Here is a 23,167-nt window from a genome sequence, read left to right on the forward strand (position 1 = left end):
TGTCCTCACCCCAGATAGTCCCGTAGCTACTTATCCTCAGGTCTCCGTGCAAATACCACCTCCTCAGAAAGGCCTTGGCCTATGAGAACCATAGCTGAGGTCGGCCCCCAACAACTTATCTCCTCCTGTGCTTTTTCCCCCTGGAGCGCCACTCACTACTTGACATTCTATTAGATACAACTGAATGTTTCTTTACTGTCGCTCCAGAACATTGACTGCACTAGAGCAGAGACCTTTGTTCCATTCACCGTGCAGTCCCCCCATTGGGACCTGGAACCCAGTAGTTCCTCAATAAATGTGGAATAAATGGCTACAAATAGCCAGGGGGGTTGCAGACACAGTCTCAGACCTGTGTGTGTTCAGTGTGTGCTCCTGAAGAGGTTCTCCATGCTAGACACGGGGGTGGCCTGTCACAGCGAGGGACACAGAAGTGGTGGTAACCTAGGACCTTTGTAATCATGGTCCAGTGGAGGGGAGGAACATGAAAGAAACAACCCTGGAGAAGTAGAGATCTGAAAATTCTGGTAAGTTCTAAGCAGACCAGCAAGGAGCTGCACCTGAGCCTGCCATGGGTGCAAAGGGGGTGTCTGGTTTAGACCAGGTCGTGAAGTGGGGGCCTCTTTGAAAGCTGAGCCTCTCCTCTCCAAGTGGTGAGAGGGCAGCAACTATCAGAGTCATGGCAGGGGGAGCGTTCTGCACCAAGGAAGGGACCAAATGACTCAGAGATAGGAAGGCTGAGGAATCTGGGCCCAGACCTTCCATACAGGCCACCCAGGAGAGACAAAGGGGGTCTTGCAGGGACTTGCCTTTCTGGGGCATGTGGCCAGGCAAGTCTCACTCACCCCAAGTCAGGGACCACCTCTGTGACTTGAACCTGTCCCTCCCTCCCGTCCATCCCTCCCAGGACACACTGGCCATCAGTGTGTCCTGGCCATAGTGGCAGGGCTGAGCGCTGTGCAAGGCCTGCCTTTCCCACGTGGCCTTTGGCTTCAGGCAGGGACACCTTTTGGTTAAAGAAATCTTGAAAGAGGGGGAGGAGACACAGCAGGGACTGGTACCTATAAGAATGCAAGAAGGTGACACTCTGCAGGAGGGGTGGAGTGACAAATAAAGGGCCCGTATGTGTCTATCACTGTGTGCCAATGTGTGTCGTCTGTGTGTCTTGCATGTTCACGTGTCTGTTTTGTTGGTGTACCTGTTGTGTGTCTATTGACATGTGTGTCTATCATGTGTCAGTGGACGTGTGTCTGCCACACATCCATGTATCTTTTGGTCTTGTGTGTGGCCTGTCTCTGTGTGTGTTTGTCTCACGTGAGTGTTGGCACATGTGTGTCTGTCCATGTGTGTCTTATGTGTGTGTTGATGCATGTGTGTCTTGTATACGTATCTTTCTACATGTGTTGTCTGTCTGTGTGTGTGGTGGCTAATCCCCTGTGGGGGACTGGTGCCTTTATATGTAGGACTGTGTGTGTCCCTCAGAACCCCAATGAGAAAATGCCTGGCCCCCATTCTGGGGCTGGGGCAGTGGCAGGTGAGGGCACATGAGCTGGGATCCCTGAGTCACAGTGACCATTCTCTGAGTAGTTCTGCTCTTTATTGTTCCTGTTATTGACAAACAGCATGCGTTCTCACTACTGAGAACATTTCCTGAGGGGAGCTCAGTCAAGCCTGAGTGGAGCAGGGGCCAAGGAGGGGGCCAGTGACCCCCCTGAGACAGGGGCCCTGGGGCCTGAGGCTTGAGTCTTCTGTCTGGTGTCCCTGAATGGGGAGAGGGCAGAGGGGAGGCAGGCTGGAGCCCGTGGGACCCAAGCTCCTTCCCCATGCCTCCTAGGAGGGCTTCTTCCCATTTCCCCCCTAGAGAAACGGAGGCAGGACAGGCTTGGCTGGGTAAGGAAGGGCTTACCCTTCCTGGGTTGGCCCTTGGTGGGGGCCCAGGGACATCCCACATCTGCCACATAACCTCTTGGGCTGGACATTTTTCCTGGGCACCAGCCAGCAGCCGGCGCACCGGGTGCCGTACTTCTTGTACCTGGGGTTGGGGTACGAAGCTAACATCAGGATGCACCAGGGGCACAGAAACCACATTAAGCAACCACTTCCCCAAAGATGGGTATTTTCCCTTCCTAATACCCCATGCTAGCTACACAGGCCAATCTGGGGACCTCCACCCCAACTCCCTCCTCCGTTCTGCAGACCTGATACCACAGGCATTGCACAGGGGTGTCCCATCTTCAGCATCTCTCCAGAGTGGGGTTCTCTGGGTCCTACAGGAAGCACAGCGTCGGGGCCCTGAAGGGGTAGAGGCCAAAGGGCAGAAGTCAGAGGCCTGGAGTCCCAGCTCAGAAGGCCCATGTGGGGTGGGGAAATTTGGGAGGATCTCTGCAAAGGCCCCACCTGGCTTGGGGCCAGCCCCTGATATTGGCAGATCTAAGACAAAGGGAAAGCCAGGAAGGGAGACAGATGGCAAAGCTCTGCAGAGGAGGAAGCTGGGGGTGGGAGTGACTCAGCAGACCGAAAGGGGGGCACTGAGATTCATTCTGGATGGGTCTAAATGGGGAAGCAGGATGGGGAGAAAGAACAGGGAGGATGGAAGGTTGCTCCCCCGCCCCCCATATTTATAGCTCTCATGTCTCCAGGACTTACCCAGGGCCTCGCTGCCTCCTAGGTCGACCTCAGGGTCCCCAGCGGGGCCTGTAGGGGGACCCTGAGAGCGGCTGCTGCAGGCCAGGCTGGGGAGTAGACAAGGTATTAATATTGGGGGGTCTGTATCCTGTCCCATTAAGCCCCCCAAAATAAAGATTTATGATCAAGATATCAGGCACACCCTGGTCAGGTGGATCAGGCGGCTCAGTTGGTTGGAGCATTGTCCAGTACACCACAAGGTTGAGGGTTAGATCCAGTTGGGGCACATAGGAGAGGCAACCAATCAATGTTTCTCTCTCACTTCAATGTTCCTCTCTCTCTTTCTCTCCAACCTCCCTCCCTTCCTCTCTTTCTAAAGTCAGTAAGAAAAAAAATCAATAAACATGTCCTCAGGTGAGGATTAAAAAAATATGTAAGATATCAGGAATCCCTCAGGAGGCATCTGGCGCCTGCCTGGAAGGCCTGGCTTTATCTCTCATTAGTAGAAATGATAATAATTATAATTATAATTATTTGAGGAAGGAGTTAGCCTGGGGCCAGCCTGCCAGGCTGAAATCCCATTTCTCCCTGCCCTTGCTGTGTGACCCTGGACAAGTGATGTCTCCTTCAATGCTTCAGTTTCCAAATCTTCAAAATGGGCTTTACCGGGCTTCAGTGAACCCATACACATCAAATGCTGCATGTCTCCTCTTACTGTTGATCCTGACAAATGACAGCTACTATCTTTGGGAAAAATAATGGAAGCAGCAGCCTTCAGTGTGGCTCAGCCCCACTCACGAAGGGGAGATCGGGTTCAGACTGGGATACGTGAGGCTATGGCAGTGGGGCCGTGACTGGCACCAGTCTTGCTCAGAGACTGGGCCATTTGTCTTGCAGGGCTGGTATAGGGGACCATGGGCCCAGGCCTGGAGGTGCCTCCCCACAGGCCTCTGCCCTTGCCATTATCATTAAGTGCACAGAGGGTGCCCTCGCTGGGGCCAGTTCCTACCTGTAGCTGGGTATGATCTGTAGGCTGGAGTCCGGCTTTATCTGAAACTTCAGGGTCACTCCCTCAAACCGGGGGTCCACTTTCTCGGCACCCTGGTGCGGGTTCGACTGCTTCCGGGGCCTCCTCTGGGGTGGGCCTGAAGGGGCTGAGGGAGTCCCCAGAGGCCCCAGACTGCCCCCTTGCTGGCTGATTGGGGTCAGCATGGCCCTGGTATCCTTGGCCAGAGGTGGGGGTCCCAGTACCCCCAGGGCCTTCAGCTCCCAGCAGGGCCCCAGGGCCTGGGTATCCTGGGCAGGGGGCTTGGCCAGCCCCTCTGCTGTTTCTTGGAGGAAGTGCAGGGTGGTGACTGAGTCCTGAGGTGCAGGCCAGAAGGACCTGGGGACAAGGGGCAATGTGGTCACCCCAGTCCCTGGGCAGCACCTACATAGGTCTCAGAGACACGGGACAAGGGCAATTGCATGGCCTCTGACTACATATGACGCACATACCCCTGGGGGTCAGAACCTCTTCTTTGTAAGTACCAGTAACTAACATTGCAACCCCTGAATAACCCCAGGAAACAGAGGTCATGACCCCTTGACCACTGGGCTACATTGGGGAAAGGGGCGGCTCCTTAACGCACCTGCCACTGGGTCTGAGGCATCTTGGGGTGCTTGGCGCCTGCTGGGTGGGGGGTCCGGGCAGCGGCTCGGGGTCCAGACAGGATGGCGCCAGTAGTTCTTGCAGTATCATCGAGAGATCCGATGCTGGCTTGGCCTCCATCATGCCCCAACCCAGCCCCCTTCCCTAATCTTGCCCCGCCCCCGCGGGCCCACGGATGAGCGCCACCTGGGTGAGGCGAACCCTGGGAGGTGCAGGCGCTTCAGGCAGAGGGGGCAATGAACCCCACCTGGGTGGGGCCGGTCGATTCCGGAAGCCTGCTCCCACCCCTCAGGACAGCCCTGGCCCTTCTTTCCCTTCCGATTCCGCTAGACCCCGCGACTCTGCTACCATGGCATGCACACCCGGTAGTGGCCAAGGGCGGCCTGGGCCCCTTCAAATCCCTCCGCGGTTGCAGGGGCGGGGCCTTGCCACGCTGAGCACGTGGGTACTCAAGGACTCTCAGGCTCTTGTCTTCCAGGCTGGTGCCTCAGTTTCCCTACTGGCCCTACCACTGATGTGGGAGGGGAGAGCTGAGGGGCTAGAAGATGTAGTTGTGGACCAGGGGGCTGCACACCCTCCCCGCCAAGGACACTCAAGATGCTGGAGTTCTGTAAGATGGTTTTATTGTCACTCTAATTAGATTCCAACCCCATCCACACAGACTCTTAGGGGCTTGGAGGGAAGCCCCAGCAGGGGCTCTGTTCCCACCAGAGCCTGGACATGGGGTCTCTCTGAAGCATTTGGCCTCCTGCGTGTTTCCAACATGTCTCTCCGGCCTGTCTGTGCTCTGTGCTGGGCTGGCAACTTTGGCTTTTCTTCCAGTCCTGGCCCAGGGGTCCATGGGTGTCTAGGATGGTCTAGCTGCCCATGTCAGTGCGGCTTGGGGACATGGCCGTCCACATAGAAGTTCCTGGTGATCTTGGGCAAGGTGAATTCAGCCCCTTCCAGCTCGGGTGTCAGCATGATCTGGCAGCCCAGCCGGGAGTTCTCCTGGAGGAGGGGGGCCATGTCCAGCATGTCATCCTCCCTGGGCAAGGGAGGCAGTGGTTAGCAGTGGGCAAGCTGGTGCAGCTGGTGAGGGTCCAGGAGGGCAGAGAGAGGGCACCTCTCAGGCCAAGGAGGGGCAGGATGACAGAGTCCAGGGGAAGTAGTTAGGGGGTAGTGCCCTGCCAGCAGCTGGAAAAGGGAGAAAAGCTAGGGCTGCCAGTGGACCTCTGGATATCGGGGACAAGAAGGCTCAATAGTCAATCCTGCAGCTCAGAGCTGGGAGTGAGCTGCCCTGCTCACCTCTCATCAGGGGAAGGCAGAAGGTCCAGATGGTCCTCGCTCACGTACACGTGGCAGGTAGAGCAAGCCAGGGAAGCTTCACAGGCCCCTAGGGGGCAGCAAGTGAAGGGAGTATAGGTGAGTGCCATGATCAGACTGGTGCCATCCAGTGAAAGGCATGTTTCACCATATGCCCCTAATCATTCCCTCCCTGGCCTGCATACCCACTGTGTGACCAATGGGTATAGGTTGTCTGCTCAGGTGGCCGATCCCGAACTACAGATATGTTTTACAAAGGGATGTCCAGGGTGCCCATTTCCAAAGGACTCCCTAGCAAGCTGAGGACCAGGCTAGTACAAGGGACAGTTAATGAGCATGGACTTGACTTCAGTGTAGCTGAGAGAGGAAAGGCCAAGCAGGTCCCCTGTAGCCCTTGAATTCCCTTGCTGTGACTCTGTCACTGTGCTGGGCCAATGTGTTCCTGCCTTCCTTCTGCTCCTGAAGGAGGGACTGGCTCACTCAGCACCTAGTGTATTAGGGGAAGGAGTCAGGGAATAAAGGTTGGAAGATGCAGAAACTGGGGTTTTCTGATTGCCCCTGGACACAGTCCAACCTTCTGATTGGTGACTGAGAAGTGTGCTCGGGGATAATGGCCCTCCCGGACTAAAACCTTCCAGAGGGTTTTCACAGCCAGAATAAAACCCAAACTCCTCCACTCAGTCCTGGTGATCTTCCCACCGCCTCACTCCACATCAGCCACACTGGCCCACCCCCTTGCTCAACTCCAACACCACAGGACCTTTGCCCTTGCTATACCCTTGGCCTGGAATACTCTTCTCACCATTCTTTCCATGGCCAGATCTTGTATTCAGGAACTCAACTGTCCTCCAGTTTCCCCATCTCCTGCTTCTTATCCTCCCCTCCTGTTAACTCTTATTAATTTCTGTACAGCACTTATCAGTCTGAAGTTACCATATTAATCTCTGGGTTTACCTGTCCCCTTTCCATTTGTCCTCCTCTCTCTGTACTTGGCCCTGAGCCTGGCATGTTGTAGATGCTCAAGAGACATCTGTTATAAGTGAATGATGGGACAGAATTCTCCTTTCTCTTCCAGATATGTCGGACAATGAGGGTGGAGATGCAAGTCAGCCTCCTGACCCAGCACAATCTTCCTGTCTCCTCGGGAGAAAGTTGGCTCGAAACTCCAAGTAGTCTCTGGCATCCCTTTCTCAATCCTGTTTCCCACCTTGCTAGCACCCCTATCCCTCGAGATCAAGACTATCTAATATAAATGTCCCTAGTCACATGTCAGGTGCCAAGCACTGCTCATGACATCTGTTTAATCTTCCTTAGCTACCCTGCAAGATGGAACTAAATTATCCCATTTTATAGATGAGAAAACAGAGGCCCAAAGATGCTAAGTAACTTGCTCAGGGTCATACAACTGGTAAGAGGTAAAATCTGAACAACTTAGAGGCCACGTGCCTCTAAAACTCATGTTCCAGTCTGTGTCCTGGACTGCCAGCCACTGGATTCCAGAACAAAACTTGAGATAGGCCTGCCAGGACCTGTCCCCGCCCCCAGACAGCTCCCCACTCCAATGACTAAATCAGCCCCCTATTACATTCACCCAACAAATATCCCCATACATTTTTTCAGACCACCCTTCTCAGTTGATGATGACATAATTACATATTTACTCCCTATGAGGTTGAAATGGTGTGAAATGACAGGAGCCTTACCTGTTTTGTACATTGTTGCCTACACACTAAAGTTCAATATTCATAGAAGGGCAGCACAGGTTTAGTGGCTAAAATTGGCTGGGCTTGAATCTAATTTTGCCACTTCACCTTGGACCAAGTCTATGTAACCTGGGGGTCAATTTCCTCACCTATAAAATGAGATAATCTCCCCTACTGCATAAAGGTGTCATGAAGAGTCAATCAGTTAATAAGTGTTAACATGCTTAAAGTAATGTATGCTATTATTATCTTTGCTTCAATAAATACTGATTTAATACCTGTGGTATCTAAATGCCATGATGGGCAACAGACATGTGTGAACAAGGCAAACAGGGTTTCTCATCTCACTCTGGGGACAGATGACAAAGAAGGAAACAAAACGGTGAGAAGGACTATGAGGATAATAAAACACAGTAATATGAGAGAGACTGGGGGATCAGATTATCAGGAAGGTGAAATTTACATTCAGACTTGAAATTTGAAAAGAAACCAGAAGATCTGGTGGAAAATCACTTCAGACCTGGGAGTAGAACATGCAAAGGTCCTGTGGCAGGAATGATGTTGGCAGTTAGAGGGATAGCAAGAAAGCCAGTGTGGCTAGAATCCAGGAAGGAAGGAGAAAGACAATACAAGCTCCCAGAGGGCAGGAGTTTTGGGAACGTCTAATAGATACTCAATAAACACATGCTGCGAGAATGTCCATTAAGAGCTGGGACAGGATGAGGCAGGGGTGAGGAATCTAGATTTTCGCCAGGACTGGTGGGAAGCCATGGGACGGTTCATCGGTGGACACAGCTGATTTGTGTTTTTTTTTTAACGAATGATAAGGGCCTCCGAAATTCCCTGTGCCTGGTTCCCACCTTCCAGATCCACCCCATGGCGCTGGGCCAGGTGGAGAACATTGTCCCCGACTCTGCCTCTCACCGGAATCCGTTGGCCTGACCGGTCTACGAACACCACGTTCACCCTGGGGACACACAGGGATGCGGATGCCGAACTGGATAATGCCCCCAGATGGAATCTAGGGTTAGGAAGTCGGGTTTGGACTTGACGGACAGGGAAATTGGACGGAGCAGAAGGGGACCCAAAGATGAGGGTGCAGGATAAGGTAGGGACTAGAAAAACCTCGTAGGAAGAGGAATGGAGGACGTGCCTCCCCCCCACCCCCCACTCACACGTCCCCGGGCCGCTCGGGGCCGCTGGCTTCTTCCTCCCCAGCTGAGCACGAGCCTGGAAAACACAGTTGGGTGAGCCACGCACAGCGCCCTGTGGGCATTCGGCGGGTTAATACTGCTCTCCCCACCCCTTCAGGCACCCCAGATACCTGTCACTCGGAATTTTCTGGCCGTCGCTGGCGCCGCGGCCTCCCCGGATCCCCAAAATCCCCCGGATCGGCTCCACCAGGGACCCTTGGCCACCCGTAGCAAAAACCCAGCATTGGTGCCACCTCGGGTTACGGAGGCGGCCATGACAGGCACCACGTGACCCGGAACAGAGCGTGCGCTTTGGCGCACACAAGCACAAAAAGACCCGTAATTACCTCAATAGGAACGCAAAGGTCCGCGTAGATAATGAACTGAGAGGGTTAGGAAGGGGGCGGTAGTCTCCGGCGCACGAAGATTTGCGGGGGCCATTCCAGACCTCCTACCCAGGCCCATTGTCTCAAAAACCAGCCAGCTCTGCTTTCTTTAAAACCATTTACTTACAAACTTTAATTCAGCAAAGGTCTGTGTGAGGGTTGGGGAACTCCCTGAAGTGGATGTAGACCCCCAGGGTGAGAAGAGGGAAGCTGGTGGCCTAGTAGGTCAGGGGTAGGGCCCAGGGTCACTTCAGGCTAATAGGTCTTGCTGGTGGACAGGGGCAATTTATCTGCATGGAGTTGTCGGATTCCAGCAATGGGCCAAGGGGAGGCCAGGTCACCTGGGGATGGAGAGGTGGAGCTCAGCTTCAGCAAGTGGGGAGCCAGCAGAGGCTCAGTGAGATGTAGTGCCTGACTCCCACAGACACATAACAGGGGGTCTGGTTTCAGTTGGCAGAGAAAGCCTGTGTCTGCACCTAGGCCTGGGCAGAGGGACGATGGAGGTGGTTTGCCATGACCAAGGCTTTGGCCTTCTACTGTCCCCAGGGTGGGGATTCCTGGGTAGAGGGACCCAATCCCCAGGCCAGAGCTGTTTGGTCCTGAGTCAAGCTTCCAGAGCTTGGCATCTGAGAGGCTCTGGCCAGCGGGGCCTGGAGCCCAGCTTTAAGGCATCAGAAGGCAGGGGGAGTATGGCAAGGAATGGGGCACCCAGAGCTGGAGCACAGGCCAGACTGGGCAGGCAGGGTGGGAGACAGCCATGCCTGCAGCAGACATGCAAGAAAGAGAAAAGGACTGAGCCATTTCAAACCGAAGAGTGTGGAATGGAGGCCCAGAATGTTGAACCTTGTAGGTTTAAGAGCTGGGGGTTATCCTGGATTGTTTAAAAAATATTAAAAATTAGAAAAGGAAACAAAAGTCAATTGTCAAAGTTAAAAAAGGGGGAGAGTCTCTGATCCTCACGGGAGGCTAGGGAAACCTCCAAGGCACTCGAAAGGCCAAGATACAGGAGTGACAAGGCAGGAGAGGACTCCCAGAGAGGCAGGCATGGGCAGACCCAGGGGAGGGCCAAAAGGGGCCCTGGCCTGCTCTCTCTCTTAAGGCTGCAGGGTTTCCAGGCCAGGAGCAGGCCAGAGCTGCAGAGTGGCCCCCAGGCTCTCCCACACTCCTTGAGCTCCAGCTGGTTGGTCAGCAAAGTCTTTCAGAGATTTTTCTATTACTGAAAGGAAAAAAAAAAACAAAAACAAAAACACAAAACACCAGAAAATCCAAAAGCGATTTGGTACAGGCCCTGGAGCATCTCTGGCACTGGCCCCTTAGAAAATCCTCTTGCGCTTCAGGTATGAATCTGCGTAGTGGCCGCCAAGGCCTTGGGAATGCTGCCCCACGTAGCTGCCTTCTGGGCTGGGTTCTGGCGAGGGCAGCAGGTGGGCAAAGCTGCGTTTCTGGCCACCCAGTGGCGTCTGGAGACAAAGGGGAGGGTGTGGCAAGTCAGGGGCCACCTGGAGGGTCACCATTCCCCAGCCCTGTGTCCCCAACCCCGTACCTTCAGTAGGTGGCTGTGGCCATTGGGCCCAGGGCTGAGGCCCAGGAGCCCTTCTCCGGAGCCCAGTGGGGAAGAACCAACAGCCTGGCAGAAATGGGAGATGAGAGGTAGAGGAAACATCCCCCAGAGCAAAGGCCAGGGCTTCAGGTTCAAATCTGGTCTCTTGACTAGCCATGAGATCGAGGGCAAATTAATCCCTCTCCTTGAGCCTCAGCTTTTTTTTTTTTCCATTTGTCAACTAGAGCTAATACCATCCCACCCACTGGGCTACTGGGAAAGGGAACAGAGGCCCAGAAGGCTGGGCAGCACCAGGTGCTAGACACACAGGTGTGGGAAGGATGGTCTGTTTCAGCTGGGCCCTGAGCAAAGCTGACCCCTACCACCACCCTAGCCTTGACCTAGGCACTGAGAGGATCACAGGGGTCCCCTGCATCCTGGCTGTCCCTGAGAACCTGTGCTCAGCTGGGGGAGGCTCCTCACCTTGCTAAGGTGGCTCTGCTTGAGGCCAGCCTGCAGGCCGCTGGTGAAGTAAGAAGTGGGTGAGCCGGAATAAAAGTGAGAGAGGGATCCCCCACTGCCCCCACCACTCCGTTCGTTGAAGCCACTGGGTGGGGGGGACATCTGCAGAGAGGGGGCCAGCTCAGTAAGGCAGATTATTGCATTACCCCACCCCTTGTGTAAACCACCCCTAAATTTCTCTGGGCTTTGCCATATGACTAGCTTTGGCAAACAGACAGCGTGAAGATGCAAGCACAGGGACCTGCCCTCCCTTCTGCCTCTGGGGAACCATAGGCTATCCCAGCTGAGTTCCCCAGTTAAGGCCCATTCACCAGCCTACTGTCAGATATGACTAAGGTCACTATGGAATGCTGAACCCCACCTGAGCTGCAAGGCGACTGCAGAGAACCACTCACCCACTGCCCTGCAGAATGGTTTGAAATAATGTTTGCTGTTCTAAACCACAAAGTGGTAGGACCACCTGTTACAGAGCAAAAGCTAACTGATACACATGTGGTAGGAGGCAGGATTCGCAGGGCACCTCTTACTTTGTGTCGGCTGGGTCTGTGAAGCCCGAGGGCTGGCTCCCGTGGGTGGGAGAAGAGCCGCCTAGGTCCCACATCCTGAAAGTGGGAGAAAGTGTTTTGGGTTGGGGTCTGCACCAACCTCACTCCTAGCTGAACTGCCCAGCACAGATGTCATTAGGAAAGTCTGCCCCCTCCAGTAGAAGACAATTCTAGTGCATGGGGCAATGAGACAGGATGTGCTCTGTCCCAGGGGGCAGTTCCACTTCTCAGACCCAGCGATGACTGTAAGGAAGTCGTGTGGCCCCAATGGAGCCAAGTGTTTGGAGTTTTCAAGGCAAGCTGAACATCAGGGTTGTGTGAACACTTGCAGTGTTTACATGCATATGTTGGTATTAGCATTTATTTCAGTTGTTATTTTTTTGTTATCCGGTGTAGGCCAAACATAACACAGGTGACCTGCAAGTGGCCAGTCTGCAACATCTGACCTGGAAGACGCGGGGTCACAGAAGGAACAGTTCTCCAGGGACAGAGACAGGGATCTCAGAGGGGAGACGAGAGAGAAGGGCAAAGAAGGCTGAGCCCTGTCTCTAAGGAAAAGCAGAAGTGCAGCCTAAGGCCTCTTGGGAGAGAAAGACGGATAGGAAGCAAGGTCTGCTGGGCAGAGACAGAGACACGAGACTGAAGGGCAGAGACTGTCTGACATGTTCTACACTGTCTCCCCAATGCTTGGCCTGGCACAGTCAGTCCTAGAGAAATACTGGTTTATCGAATGCCTTGCTCCCAGGGGACAAAGGGCCACAGCGGCACACCTCAGGAGAGCTGGCCACAGGGCAGGCTGATACTCACCGAGGGGTAGTCGAAGCCATAGTTGTCAGGGAGCCCTGGTTCAGGGGGTAGGTGGGTGCTGGTGAGGTGGCTGAGCAGGCGGGACTTGAGCTGGAAGGCTTTGCTGCTGCCACTGCCTCCGCCGCCACCTCTGGGCGCTGGAGGATTAGGCAGGGGGCCCTCAGCTGGACGGCGGCTTCTCCCAGCGCCTCCCCAGCCCCGGGCCTCCTTACCCGCCAGGTTGCTGGCTGGGAGCAGGCTGTGTAGGTTCAGGTAGGGATTCAGGGGGATCCGGAAGTCCTTGGGGGGCTCCCCAAGAAGAGAGACCTGTGGCAAGAGGGCTGGATTTGCGAGGGTCCCTGACAGGGGAAACCCTGCAGGGCAGGGAGCTGGAACAGTGCTGGGCACAGGACAGGCCCTCACCCCGGGGGGCGTTGGCAGAGGTCCACTGTCTTTCTGGAGGCCTCTGAGGCCAGTGCCTAGGAGCCCCACAGGGGCAGGGGATGGAGTGAGCTGGGCTGCTGGGGGTCCCAGGCCCATGGTTTCCCGATCACCCCCGGAAGGGCCAAGCAGTGGCGGCAGCAGGGGTGGTGGCTTCCCTCTCCGGGGTGGCAGCTCCGGGGGCAGGCCCCCGCCTACAAAGAGAAGGAGGATGTCAGTGGCCCAGACACACAGGACCTTTCCTTCCCAGGGTCCTAGCACATCTGCTTGGACGAGGGTGGGCAGGTGAGGGACAACTATGTGCTGTGCACTAAGCAGAGTCCTCTGAGTGCATCACCTCCCAGAATGTTCATGGAAGCCCCCAGGGGCTGGGTCTCAGCTGACAGACACTGAGACCCAAAAAGGTTAGGTCACTTGTCCAAGGCCATACAGCCGGAAATTTACCACACCCAGTGAGTAAAGGGGAAGCAGGATGGGCCCAGAGATGACGAGGGGGCAGGGTCTGTTACCTGCAGACAGCTCCCCAAGGAGGGTGTTGGCCGACTGGGACCCAGGCTGGAGGGTGCCCAGGGGAGAGTCTCCCAGGATCCCAGGCTTCTGGGGATGGAGCACAGTCAGTTGGAGATGGGGGCAGTGTGGCCTGAGCAGCAAACAGGTGTTGCCCAGGGCCTCGGCAATCACAACGCCCAGCATACCCGGACTCCAGCCCATGCTTGGTCACATGTCCCCCAGTGTCCGCAACTCCCTGGCTCTCACCCATCTTGCCAGCCAATGGTAGCCAAGGGCCTCCTGCATGTCAAGGCCCACCTGAGACCTTGGGAAGTTCCCTGGGGGAGACCCAGGGAACATGGACCACACATTCAGCAGTCAGGGGCTATCACCCCACACTGTGAGTCCCTCTCAGACATACACAGTGACAATCCTCAGGCACCCACCACCCCACACCCAGCCCCCTTGCTGATTATCATGGAGGCAGGCATTCTTAGCTACCCATGGACTCAGTCGGTCTCTTATTAGGCAGACACAGGTCCAAGCCCACAACCTCACATTCTGTCAGTTACCATCATCCTCATGTCACTGACCTGGCCCCAGTGAACCAACCCAGACAGGGCAGTAAGTGTGTGTGCACATCTCCGTGTATGTTTCTGTGTCCATGCACTGAGGGTCGTGTAGTGTCTGTGTACGTGTGTGATTTCTGTATGATTTCACATGAGAGAGTTGGGGTGAGAGACCACTCTGTTCCCCAATGAGGCCGGGTCTTTCTTTCCCAGACTGAGCCACTTCCTGAGTCCTGCGCACCTGCAACAGGCCAGGCCCCATATTAAGCACCAGGGACACAGTCAGATGGCCCACAACCCCAGGGCAAGACACTGGCAGGCGCAAGGAGTGTTTGAAACCAGAAGCATGTGTGTGTGAGCAGGGAACCCAGGGTCCACGGCCATGTTACCTTCTGACCCTGTGTCTGCAGGGCCAGCTGCAGCAGCGCCGTGGACAGGGCAGGCCCGTTGAGCAGTGGCATGGCTGGGGGTGCACCCAGGAGACCTGGGGGGAGACCAGGAAATGGGGGGTGGTTCCTGGATGGAAGTCCCCCTCCTCAATTAAAGACAGCCCTGGGCCTGAAACCACGAGAGGGAAAGTGAACAGCCCAAAGGACGGGCCTGGGAGGGGAGAGTTCACCCTGGGGAAGGACGGCCGCTTTCTACCACCCTGCCTCACTCACTGCAGGCTGCAATGCTGCCACCTATGACTCCTTGCAGGTGACCTCCATTTTCATCCCAGCTCTTGCTCATGGGGCTGTTATCACTGGGAGCTCAGATGGGAACACAGTCCTGGGGAGTTGCCTGGTTCTGAGAGGCTGGGGACCCCATCCACTGTCCACTTGACCCGCCTTACCCTGCTTGCCTCCTGAGGTGCCATGAAGCAGAGGATTGAGCAGCAGCTGGAGGGAGGCGGAGGGCCCCAGGCTGCTGAGCAGCTGCAGGATGCTGGGTTCAGGCAGGAGCCCTTTGCCCCGATTGAGAGCCTGAGGAGAGAAGAGGGTGGTTCACAGCCCAGGTAGGCCAGACGTGGGCCTGTGTCCCTCCCTGTTGCCCCAGAACCTGGGTAATGAAGACCAGGAACCTTGATTTCTAAAGGGAGGAGGGCCTGGCCCCCTAGATCCCCCACCCCCACTCCCTGGGCACTCACTGTGGCCTGTGCGGCGATGAGAGCAGCCAGCATGCTGCGGCCAGGGGGCCCTGGGGCACAGAAGGAGGTGCGCAGGTGGCTGCCCCCCAGTGCCAGGCCATCTGCCTGCTGCTGCGCCTCTTCGGCCATCTCAGCTGTCTCGTACTCCAGCACGGCGAAGCCCTTCAGCTGCCCGTCCTGGCCGTATGCCAGCTGGTGGGGGTGGGGGGGTGGGCGTGAGTGCCGGGGTGCAGTGACCATTCTCACAGAGTGACAACTGTGACCAGACATGGATCCCAATTGTGATAGAGAACACCCCCACACCAAGAGGGTATATTTTGGGGCCCAACACTGTCCTGAGCCATGTTCCTGCCTTTGCTGGTCGACTCTTTTCAATGGCCCTGAGAAGCTGCATCCTACCCACTTTTCAGAGGGGACGACTGAGGCTCAGAGGTCAGTATGCTCAAAGTCACACAGTTGGTGGGAGGGCAGAGCTGGGACCCAACTCCCTTGGGCCTCATACTACCATCACTTTGGGACTTTGTGTGATTCCTGAGCACAGGACAGCACAGAGATCGAGTGGTGAACTGAGGGTGCATTGAGGCTGCTGGGCTGGGAGGAAGAGGGACTGGGAGAGGCAGGTGGCTTAGGAGCACCACCATATCAGGAGCCTGAGGCCAAAGACACTGCAGCCAGGGCTGGGAAGGCACACAGCTAGGGAGCAAAGCAGGTGGCCTCTGAGCTCAGGATGGAGACTGGTGGTGAAAGGGAACATAGCCAGTGAGCCTCAGGGAACAGGTGTGGTCACGGGCGGACCAGGAGGTCTCTCCACTGCCCCTGACTGCAGCCATTTGATACTTCAGGCCCACAGCCCCTCCTCTAGACCCTGGGGCCAGATGTGTTCCAGAACTGAAAATTTTAAAGAAATTTTAAGAAAAAGAGAATGTCATACATACTATATATTACATATCAGTCACCCCAGTGGGGTACAGAGAACCCTGAAAATCAAACACACGAGTAACTCTGCAGCAAGACACAAAGAGAAAGGCCACGAACAGCCCCACATTGGTTCTTTGCTGCCAGACCTCCTGGTTTTCAGGGCACTGCGGGTGCTAGAATTCTGGGCGGGGCTGTCCCAGGGCAAGCAGGTTCCACATGAGAGCCCCCAGCCGAGCCCTTCACTGCACCCAGATGCAGGCCCTGTCAGCATGCTGCAGATGAGGAAACGAGGCTCTGAGAGGGGCAGTCCCTTGTCCAGGCCACAGAGCTGGAGCGTAGCGCAGCTTGGGACCAGTGCAACACCCACCGGTACAGAACAGTGGACTCCATAAAACGGAATATGGCACAGCTGCAAAAGGGTGAGAAACTTCTCATGTCTGAACATGGAAAGATGGCCAGGACACAACAAGGGGAAAAGCCAAACCAACACAGGCACAGCAATAACTGGGTCAAGAAGAGAGGAATGCAGGAACTCATTGGAGCTGCTCAGTGAGATCTCACTGGAAGGACAGGACAGATGGGTGTGCGTGGGGTCTCTGCAGGAAAAAAGAGCTGAGGGCTTACAGGGAGCCTTTACACAGAACTTGCTCAATTTCCACATGCGATTGGACTGCCCATTCAGAAAACAAATGGAAAAGGCTTTTTTCGCAAGGTCTTGTGAAACCTGCTTTATACATATCTATAGCATTCAAGTATTTTTTTGGCAACTCTGTAATGAATTAAGGCAATTATGATATGTAAATTGCCCTGTGAATAAATGGCAAAGTGCACTAGAGTAGGTTGCTATGGGATCTCCTTGGTGGTCTCATCTTGATTATGTTAAAAATAAAGACCCCACCTCCTCAGAAAAACAAAATCCCAGTGGCATTGGCCACCCTGGGAGGTAGGGGCACTTAGTTAAGGGCACGGGCCCTGGAGTCAGCTGTCTGACCTTGACTCTGGGCAGGGCCCTGCAAATGCCCATCCCTGGCCCTCGGTTTCCTCATCTGGAAGATAGGGCAGCAACTGCACCTAGCTCAAAGGGTGGTTGTGGGGATTCAATAAGACTTTCAACAGGGGCCGGGGAGGGTCCCCAGGCATAGCAGTTCAGGGAGACTGCTGGCTGGTGTCCAGCACCACTTTGAGTGTCCAGGTAGGGAAGGCTCCAGCCATCAGCCTACCTCTGGCCAGGCCCCACCTCAAGGCCCGGGTACACGTCTTCTCACCATCACCAATGAACAGAGACTCTGATGAATAGAAGGGTCAAAGGGCAACCAAGGCCACATGGCTCTTAAGTAAGGGAACTGAGGCTCAAACCTCAACCTGCCTGACTTTGGAACCCAGCCTCTGTTCAACTAGAATGCCTAATGTAAGTGGAATAAACAGGCAGCTGTTCACAATAACCCAATCAAAAAGCACTGCTAGCCCTATTTCCAGAGGGGGAAACTGAGGCTCAGAAAGAGAACCTGTAGTTGGTTATGGACTTGCCATCCTCACACTCCACATGAGGAGGTGGCTTCCAAGCTAACTCATCAGTGTCCTGTGCGCTGCCAAGGGCCTGACATGCAGTAGGGGCAGGAGCATGAATGAACACTGAGGGAGCAAGGGGAGGAGCTCCTACAGACGTCTGATTCCCCAGGTCCTAACATCCATCCATATAAGAGGAGTGGGCCCCACCCAAAACCATAGAGCTGGGGTCTGGGTCCAGGACTGTCCTCTCTGAGCCAGGTACTGGTCTCCTTCAGGCTGCCTGGGGCTCTGGGGCCAGGCTGCAGCATTCCAATCTTGGCCCTACCAGGTCTTGGCTGTAAGACCAGGGGCAGGTGACTTGATCCCTCTGTGCCTCAGGGTCCCCTCCTGAAAATAAGGATAATATCTGCCTCTCCAGGCTGTAACAGGATAAAGGGATTGCTATAATGTGTTCACAATCCAGTGGGTGCTGAAGGAACACCTGTCTTAGCAGCTGTAGGCAAGACCACCTGGGGCTCTCCCAGGGCTAGGCCTGGCCTACACGCCCCCACAGTGCCTGCCACAGGGCTGGGCACACATACCAAAGTGCCTGACATATGTGACTTGGGTAAACCAGGGATTGTTTTGTTAACCAATGTGTGATTTTTGAATCCCTGCTTAAGAATGAATCTGGTCAAGTGCACTTCCTGACCTCAGGCCTTAAACAGACTGGGTTTCTCTGGAGCAGTCTCCTCCACGCCAGGCCTGGGACACAGTAGGTATTCCAGAAACATATGAGTGCAGATGTGACAGTGAATGAGGGATGAACAAGCCTCCTGCCCAGCTTTAACAAAGGCAGCCTCACCTGTACTTCACAGGGGTAGAGAGAGCCAGCGAGGTCAAACCAGTCACTACAGGGAGTGCAGGGGTTTGAACCCCGATAACCTGACTCCCATCTGAGCTGTCACCCACCGCACCATGTGGCCTAACAAGAACCCCACTGAATGTGGTGTCATCAAGACTACTGAAAAGGGACACAGGAGATTGGGGGGAGGGATGGTGACTCCAAAGACTCCCCTCCCAGGTGCTCCAGGCTTGGCATCCACTCCCCAGCTCCCACTCCAGGCACAGCTCACCTGGCAGAAGGTCGGTGTGTGGACAGCTGACAGAGCCCGGCGCAGAGCCTCCACATCGCTGAAGCTGGGGGGCAGGCGGTCAACACAGAGGCAGCGGGAGTGGAGCAGGGCCGGCGTCAGTTGCCCCGCATCTGTCCAGTGCACATAGAGGGTGCGCGTGCCCAGGGGCTTGCCCAGCAGGTCCGACTTGGCACGGGCAGCGGAGTCTTTTTTCATGTACTCGGCAAAGCCATAGCCCTTGGAGTGGCCAGTGCGCTCGCTATAGACCAGGAAGCAACGCTCCAGGCTGCCAAAGGGCCGTACCAGCTCCTCGAACTGCTGTTGTGTGAGGCTGGGGGGCAGGTTGGCCACACAGAGCAAGGCGTCCGTGGGCTGCAGCTGCACTGATAGCTCTCGCTCCCGCAGGCAGCTCTGGTGGAAGGATTTGATGGCAGCCTCAGCCTGCTCCCCGTTCAGGAGGGTCACGAAGGCTGCAGCAGGAGGAAGAGTGGGTCAGTGGGGTCCCTGAGAGCCTGCTCTTGACCCCATGACCGCCCACCCTTACCTCTCTCTAAACTACATGTGATGTCACACTATTGACCAACCAGGACACCTCAGGCCCCAGCAGACCGGACAGTTGCCATCCTTGAGCAACTCACACAGGTGCCACCCACCTCCAGGAGGCCTACTCCCTGCCCTCACCCCTACTCCTGCTCTCAACCTACTCACGAGCTCACCTGCCTTCTTATTACTTACTGTGTGCCTGGCTAAGTGATACATAGGAAATAAGTGTGTAACTTGGGTGACACATAGGGTAGTGGTTAAGCATGTGGTCATTGAAGCCTATGTTTCAACTCCAGTCCAAGTGGCTGTGAGGGGTCTCAGTTTCCCCATCTGTTAAATGGGCATAATGTACTCCTCATAACCACTATTGTGCTAGGAGGGAAGTGGGTCTAAAGATGTGCCCTCCTGCCCAAGGGGAGGAACCTGGGCTTGAACCCAGGCAGACAGCTCCACAGCCCCACTCTGCACCCACCCTTTCCTCACCACCTTTCTAGGCTACCAACACCTCTCACATTTGAACCCGTCGTAGCCTCAGTCCCCCTGCCACTCCTGATTTGCTATCCACTCAACAGCTATAGTTTTTCAAAATGATAATCAGAGTGTGCCAAGGCCTTATCCAGAGGCTTTTCACTGCAGGTCCCAAGGGAGCTTGTGTGGCCTGGTCCCACGGCTTTGCTGACCTCCTCTTCCATCTCTTGCCACTACTTCCTGGACCATGCCCGGCACATGCCCCCACAGGCCTTTGTACCTGCTTTCCCCTGAGCATGAAACACAGACCCCTGCTTTTTCATCTGGTTAATCCTGATACACCCTTCAATTTGACTGCACACATCACTTCCCCCATGAGGCCTACACTGACTGTTCCTGTTTCAGACCCCAGCTCTGGGCTCCCACAGCACCCTGCAGCTTCTGGTACCACAAGCACGTCACCTTCACACCTGCAGTTGTGTAAACGACATCCTCCCCCTCAGACTAAACCATCTCCATTTGGCTCACAGCTGTGTTCTCAAGTTCCAGCACACACTGGTGCTCAATAAACATTCATTGAAAGACATAATTAACAAAAGAGTCACTTAACCTCTGGATCCTCAATGCCTAGCACATATACTTATGAGGTGCTCAGTAAATAATCCTGACAATTATTGCCCTGCCAATGTTTACTAAACATCTACTAAGTGCCAGACACCCACAGCCTTTTTAGGTATTTTAATGTGTTTGGCCTTGTGGCCAAAGGCCAAACCAAGCAGGTCATGCCCAATTTGCTAGTGAGAGAACTGAGGCTCAGAAAGGCTGACTCACTTGCCTATGGCCACACAATGAGGACAGACTAGGACTCAAACCCAGGTCCTTTTACTTCCAAGGCCCATGATCTTAACCACTACCTTAGCCCACCACGTAGGTCTCCAGGGTCATCAGTCCTCACCTGCTTCTTAACCAAGTTACAGATTGCAAGTACAATGTGTAGAGGACAGAGACACCCAGTGAGGGCCTCCCACACAAGTTGCAGGGGGTGGGGGTGTGTGTGCAGACCGATAAGACCTGTGTCTGTTCTCATGGAGATGACCACTCAGTGCAGGAGGCAGGTGAGTGAGCCAGCAGTGGCAGTGCAGAGCAATCAGTGTTATGATGGGGAGAGAGTGCTCAAGGCACTATGAGGAGCTGCCTGCCTCCACCTGGACAGAAGAGGGAACAGCTAAGAACAGCTAAGTGGCAGATGGAATGCCTGGAAGCTTGCCACCAAGGAGATGGCAAGGCTGGGGCACATCCTTGCAAGACAGTGTCAGGAGGAGCCTTGGACAGGTTTTGAGGAGAGAGAAAAACAATCAGGTTAGGATTAGTTTCAATCAGATTTGCAATCAGACTGATCAAATTTGATGGACCCTGGCTCCCTGGAAGGGCAAGTAGGAGTGTGAAATCATGCAGGCAGAAAGGCCAGAGGGAGTCTGCCATTTTGGCAGAGGCAGAGGGCCACCAATTGTTCTGGAGGGCTTGAAGGTGGCCAGACAGGCCTGGGTGACTGGCTGGCTGGGGGGTGGGAGGGGATGGTATGAGAAGCAGGGGAGCCCAGTGCTCAGGTATCTGGCTGGGTGGCCTAGAGAAGGAACATAAATATCAAGGCTGCTCCATGATGGATATCCAGGAAAAACTGGGACAACAGTCTGTCCTGTGCTGACCTAGGGAACAATGTTGGGCCCAAAATTCAGGAAATGAGACGCTGGGCCAGAAAGCTCCTAGCTTTAGGGACTGTCACTCCTTGTTGCTAGCCCATCCCACAGCCCCACAAACCTGTCCCTTTGTATTTGTCCACAAAACAGTACTTGAGCTCATAGTCGCTGAGCAGGTCGTGCACTTCCTGTGGAGACAGAAGCCAAAGGACAGGGAGTCACCAGAGGCTGAAGGAAGCAATCCAGTGCCACCTTCACACGGAACAGCTATGAAGGCAGATCAATTTTATTCCCCATTTTACAAAGGAGGAAACTGAGGCTCAGAGCAGTTATTTCCCCAAAGGCATAGAGGCCAGACCTGGCAGAGGTGTGATTCAGAGTCTAACTGCAGACCCTATGTTCTTAACCAACACAACGCACCCTTAAGAGAGCCAGGTGGGTCTGAGTTCAAGTCTAAGCACCACCGTATACACTTAGAGAAGTTGTTTAACCTGTCCAACCCTCAACTGGCAAGACTGTTTTCAACAACATTACAAGTTAGGTATTAACAAATCCATTATGCAGATGAGGAAACTGAGGCTCAGGAAGGTGAAGGTCATGGGGTTGGTCAAGGTAGCAACAGGAATGCCAACAAGGGGTACCTGACTAGGGACCCTGTGTACTTGAAGCCTACATTGTGTGGCTTCATGTGCTTCCCAATTTCCTCCTACTGACGTAGCCTCCTCCTTTTAAACTGGTTGTGGGGGTGAGGCTCTGGAGCCTGCTTGTGCCAGATACACTGTGCACCCTGCAGGAGACACAATGTGTTCTCAACTGAGAGACGGCAGGTGTTAGGAGGAGGGCCTGCTCTGAAAACAAACCAGATTATGCTTAGTGGTGCTTGCCCCAGGTCTGTCCCCAAGTCATGCCGTCCTAACACCCTGGGGGCTCTACCAGCCATGTGGCCACCTACAGCCAGTGGCCGAAGTGTTTGTGGGCCAGAGAGCAGAAATTCTCAGCAACAGGAAGAAAGAACCCATCCCACCACTACAGGGCAGGGCATACCAGATGCAATCTCCTTGGGTCCAAAGAGCACTGGAAAGCTCTGCACATAGGCCCCAAGAGAAGTGCACCCCTGGCCAGATCAGCCAAGGTGGGGCTCCACAGAATACTGGTCCTTCCTCTTTCAGGTCTGCAGGCGGGAGACCTCTTTTTCCAAATTAATCTTGGAACTTTTGGGGAAGAAAGACCCCAGGAGCTGGTACAACTTTCGATCTATCCCTAAGAGAAGTTAATAAACCGTGCTAAGGATATTCTAGCCAACCCCGAAATTGTTGGCTATAGGGTCCTGCCATCCCATGGTAGAGGGGAATGAGGAAAACAATCAGGGCTGGGAGCAGTCTAGCTGCCCATTCACAATCCCCCAATTTGGCTAAAGCTGTCCTCACACTTTAGTCACTTTGTCTCTTCCAAGCCCGTGGTCGCCCCCAGCAACGTCCTGCCTCAGTCCAAAGTCGGTTTCTCCCCCATCACCGCCCCCCACCCTCTCTTGGTCTCTTCCAAACCCTCCTGGACCCTGCGCTTGGACTCTCCCGCCAGGGCCCCCTCCCCCGGGCACGCCAGCGTTGGTGTTGCCTAGTTTCCCCCCACACCGCGCACGCGCACGGTGGTATTTCCCGCCACGCTCCCACACTGCCCCCCCATACCTGGTTGGTCACGTCCCCCGGGAGGCCCCGGATGAGTATCTTGCGGCGGTTACGGAACTGGCGCTCGGTGTGTTCCAGGCGTTTCCTGATCTCCTCTGGATCTAGTAGTGGTAGTTCTTCTTCGGGCGCCCGGCGTTCCGCGGCATCATCAGCTTCAACCTCGGCCCCAGCCTCCGGGCTCAGTTGGGGCCGGTGAGTAACGGACACGTCGGCCGCCATCTTGGGAAACCCGGCGCCTTCTGGGACCAGCGAGCCGGGGCGGAGCGGCATAGAGCGGCAACGAGGGCGCATCCACCTATTGGCCGGAAGAAGCCCCTCCTCCTTCTCGAAGACCTTAGCCCATTGGCTAAA

The 23,167-nt window shown here is 54.9% G+C and overlaps 3 protein-coding genes across 5 annotated transcripts; all 3 read right to left on the reverse strand.

Annotated features, from left to right (window-relative positions):
• Positions 1 to 1,899: 1,899 nt before the first annotated feature.
• ZGLP1 (zinc finger GATA like protein 1) lies at positions 1,900 to 4,393 on the reverse strand. Its single transcript, XM_053911228.1, has 5 exons — positions 4,254 to 4,393; positions 3,632 to 4,051; positions 2,644 to 2,729; positions 2,196 to 2,289; positions 1,900 to 2,029 (listed from the first exon to the last, which is right to left on the reverse strand). Exons 1-5 carry the CDS (start codon positions 4,391 to 4,393, stop codon positions 1,900 to 1,902), a joined length of 870 nt encoding a protein of 289 aa, XP_053767203.1.
• A 486-nt stretch (positions 4,394 to 4,879) lies between these two features.
• On the reverse strand, positions 4,880 to 8,897 carry FDX2 (ferredoxin 2). The gene is made up of 5 exons (XM_024556965.4): positions 8,606 to 8,897; positions 8,457 to 8,511; positions 8,142 to 8,248; positions 5,561 to 5,648; positions 4,880 to 5,300 (listed from the first exon to the last, which is right to left on the reverse strand). The coding sequence occupies exons 1-5, from the start codon at positions 8,748 to 8,750 to the stop codon at positions 5,144 to 5,146; spliced, it is 552 nt and encodes a 183-aa protein (XP_024412733.2). The 5' UTR covers positions 8,751 to 8,897; the 3' UTR covers positions 4,880 to 5,143.
• A 67-nt stretch (positions 8,898 to 8,964) lies between these two features.
• On the reverse strand, positions 8,965 to 23,113 carry RAVER1 (ribonucleoprotein, PTB binding 1). Of its 3 annotated transcripts, XM_024556963.4 has the most exons (14): positions 22,817 to 23,109; positions 21,253 to 21,319; positions 18,424 to 18,893; positions 14,882 to 15,073; positions 14,588 to 14,717; positions 14,142 to 14,236; positions 13,204 to 13,291; positions 12,677 to 12,888; positions 12,487 to 12,580; positions 12,275 to 12,411; positions 11,450 to 11,524; positions 10,884 to 11,024; positions 10,404 to 10,487; positions 8,965 to 10,320 (listed from the first exon to the last, which is right to left on the reverse strand). In XM_024556963.4, exons 1-14 carry the CDS (start codon positions 23,105 to 23,107, stop codon positions 10,174 to 10,176), a joined length of 2,223 nt encoding a protein of 740 aa, XP_024412731.2. In that variant the 5' UTR covers positions 23,108 to 23,109; the 3' UTR covers positions 8,965 to 10,173. The 3 variants fall into 3 exon arrangements, with proteins under 3 accessions (XP_024412731.2, XP_024412730.3, XP_045048392.2); XM_024556962.4 differs by having other exon boundaries at positions 12,275 to 12,580; positions 22,817 to 23,104; XM_045192457.3 differs by lacking the exon at positions 11,450 to 11,524 and having other exon boundaries at positions 12,275 to 12,580; positions 22,817 to 23,113.
• Between the last annotated feature and the right edge of the window lie 54 nt (positions 23,114 to 23,167).

Source organism: Desmodus rotundus, chromosome 9, assembly GCF_022682495.2.
Source record: "Desmodus rotundus isolate HL8 chromosome 9, HLdesRot8A.1, whole genome shotgun sequence".
Classification (NCBI taxonomy): domain Eukaryota; kingdom Metazoa; phylum Chordata; class Mammalia; order Chiroptera; family Phyllostomidae; genus Desmodus; species Desmodus rotundus.

Coding starts and splice junctions, on each gene's coding strand:
- ZGLP1 (XM_053911228.1), bottom strand. CDS start 4,393: ATGGAGGCCAAGCCAGCATCGGATCTCTCGATGATACTGCAAGAACTA. Junction 4,052..4,253: donor TGCCTCAGACCCAGTGGCAG/GTGCGTTAAGGA, acceptor AGACCTATGTAG/GTGCTGCCCAGGGACTGGGG. Junction 2,730..3,631: donor CAGATCATACCCAGCTACAG/GTAGGAACTGGC, acceptor TCTACTCCCCAG/CCTGGCCTGCAGCAGCCGCT.
- FDX2 (XM_024556965.4), bottom strand. CDS start 8,750: ATGGCCGCCTCCGTAACCCGAGGTGGCACCAATGCTGGGTTTTTGCTA. Junction 8,512..8,605: donor CAGAAAATTCCGAGTGACAG/GTATCTGGGGTG, acceptor TGTGTTTTCCAG/GCTCGTGCTCAGCTGGGGAG. Junction 5,649..8,141: donor CCATGGGGTGGATCTGGAAG/GTGGGAACCAGG, acceptor GCTGCCCCCTAG/GGGCCTGTGAAGCTTCCCTG.
- RAVER1 (XM_024556962.4), bottom strand. CDS start 23,086: ATGCCGCTCCGCCCCGGCTCGCTGGTCCCAGAAGGCGCCGGGTTTCCC. Junction 15,074..18,423: donor ACACACCGACCTTCTGCCAG/GTGAGCTGTGCC, acceptor CACCCCCACCAG/CTGGCATACGGCCAGGACGG. Junction 14,237..14,587: donor CACCTCAGGAGGCAAGCAGG/GTAAGGCGGGTC, acceptor GTCTCCCCCCAG/GTCTCCTGGGTGCACCCCCA.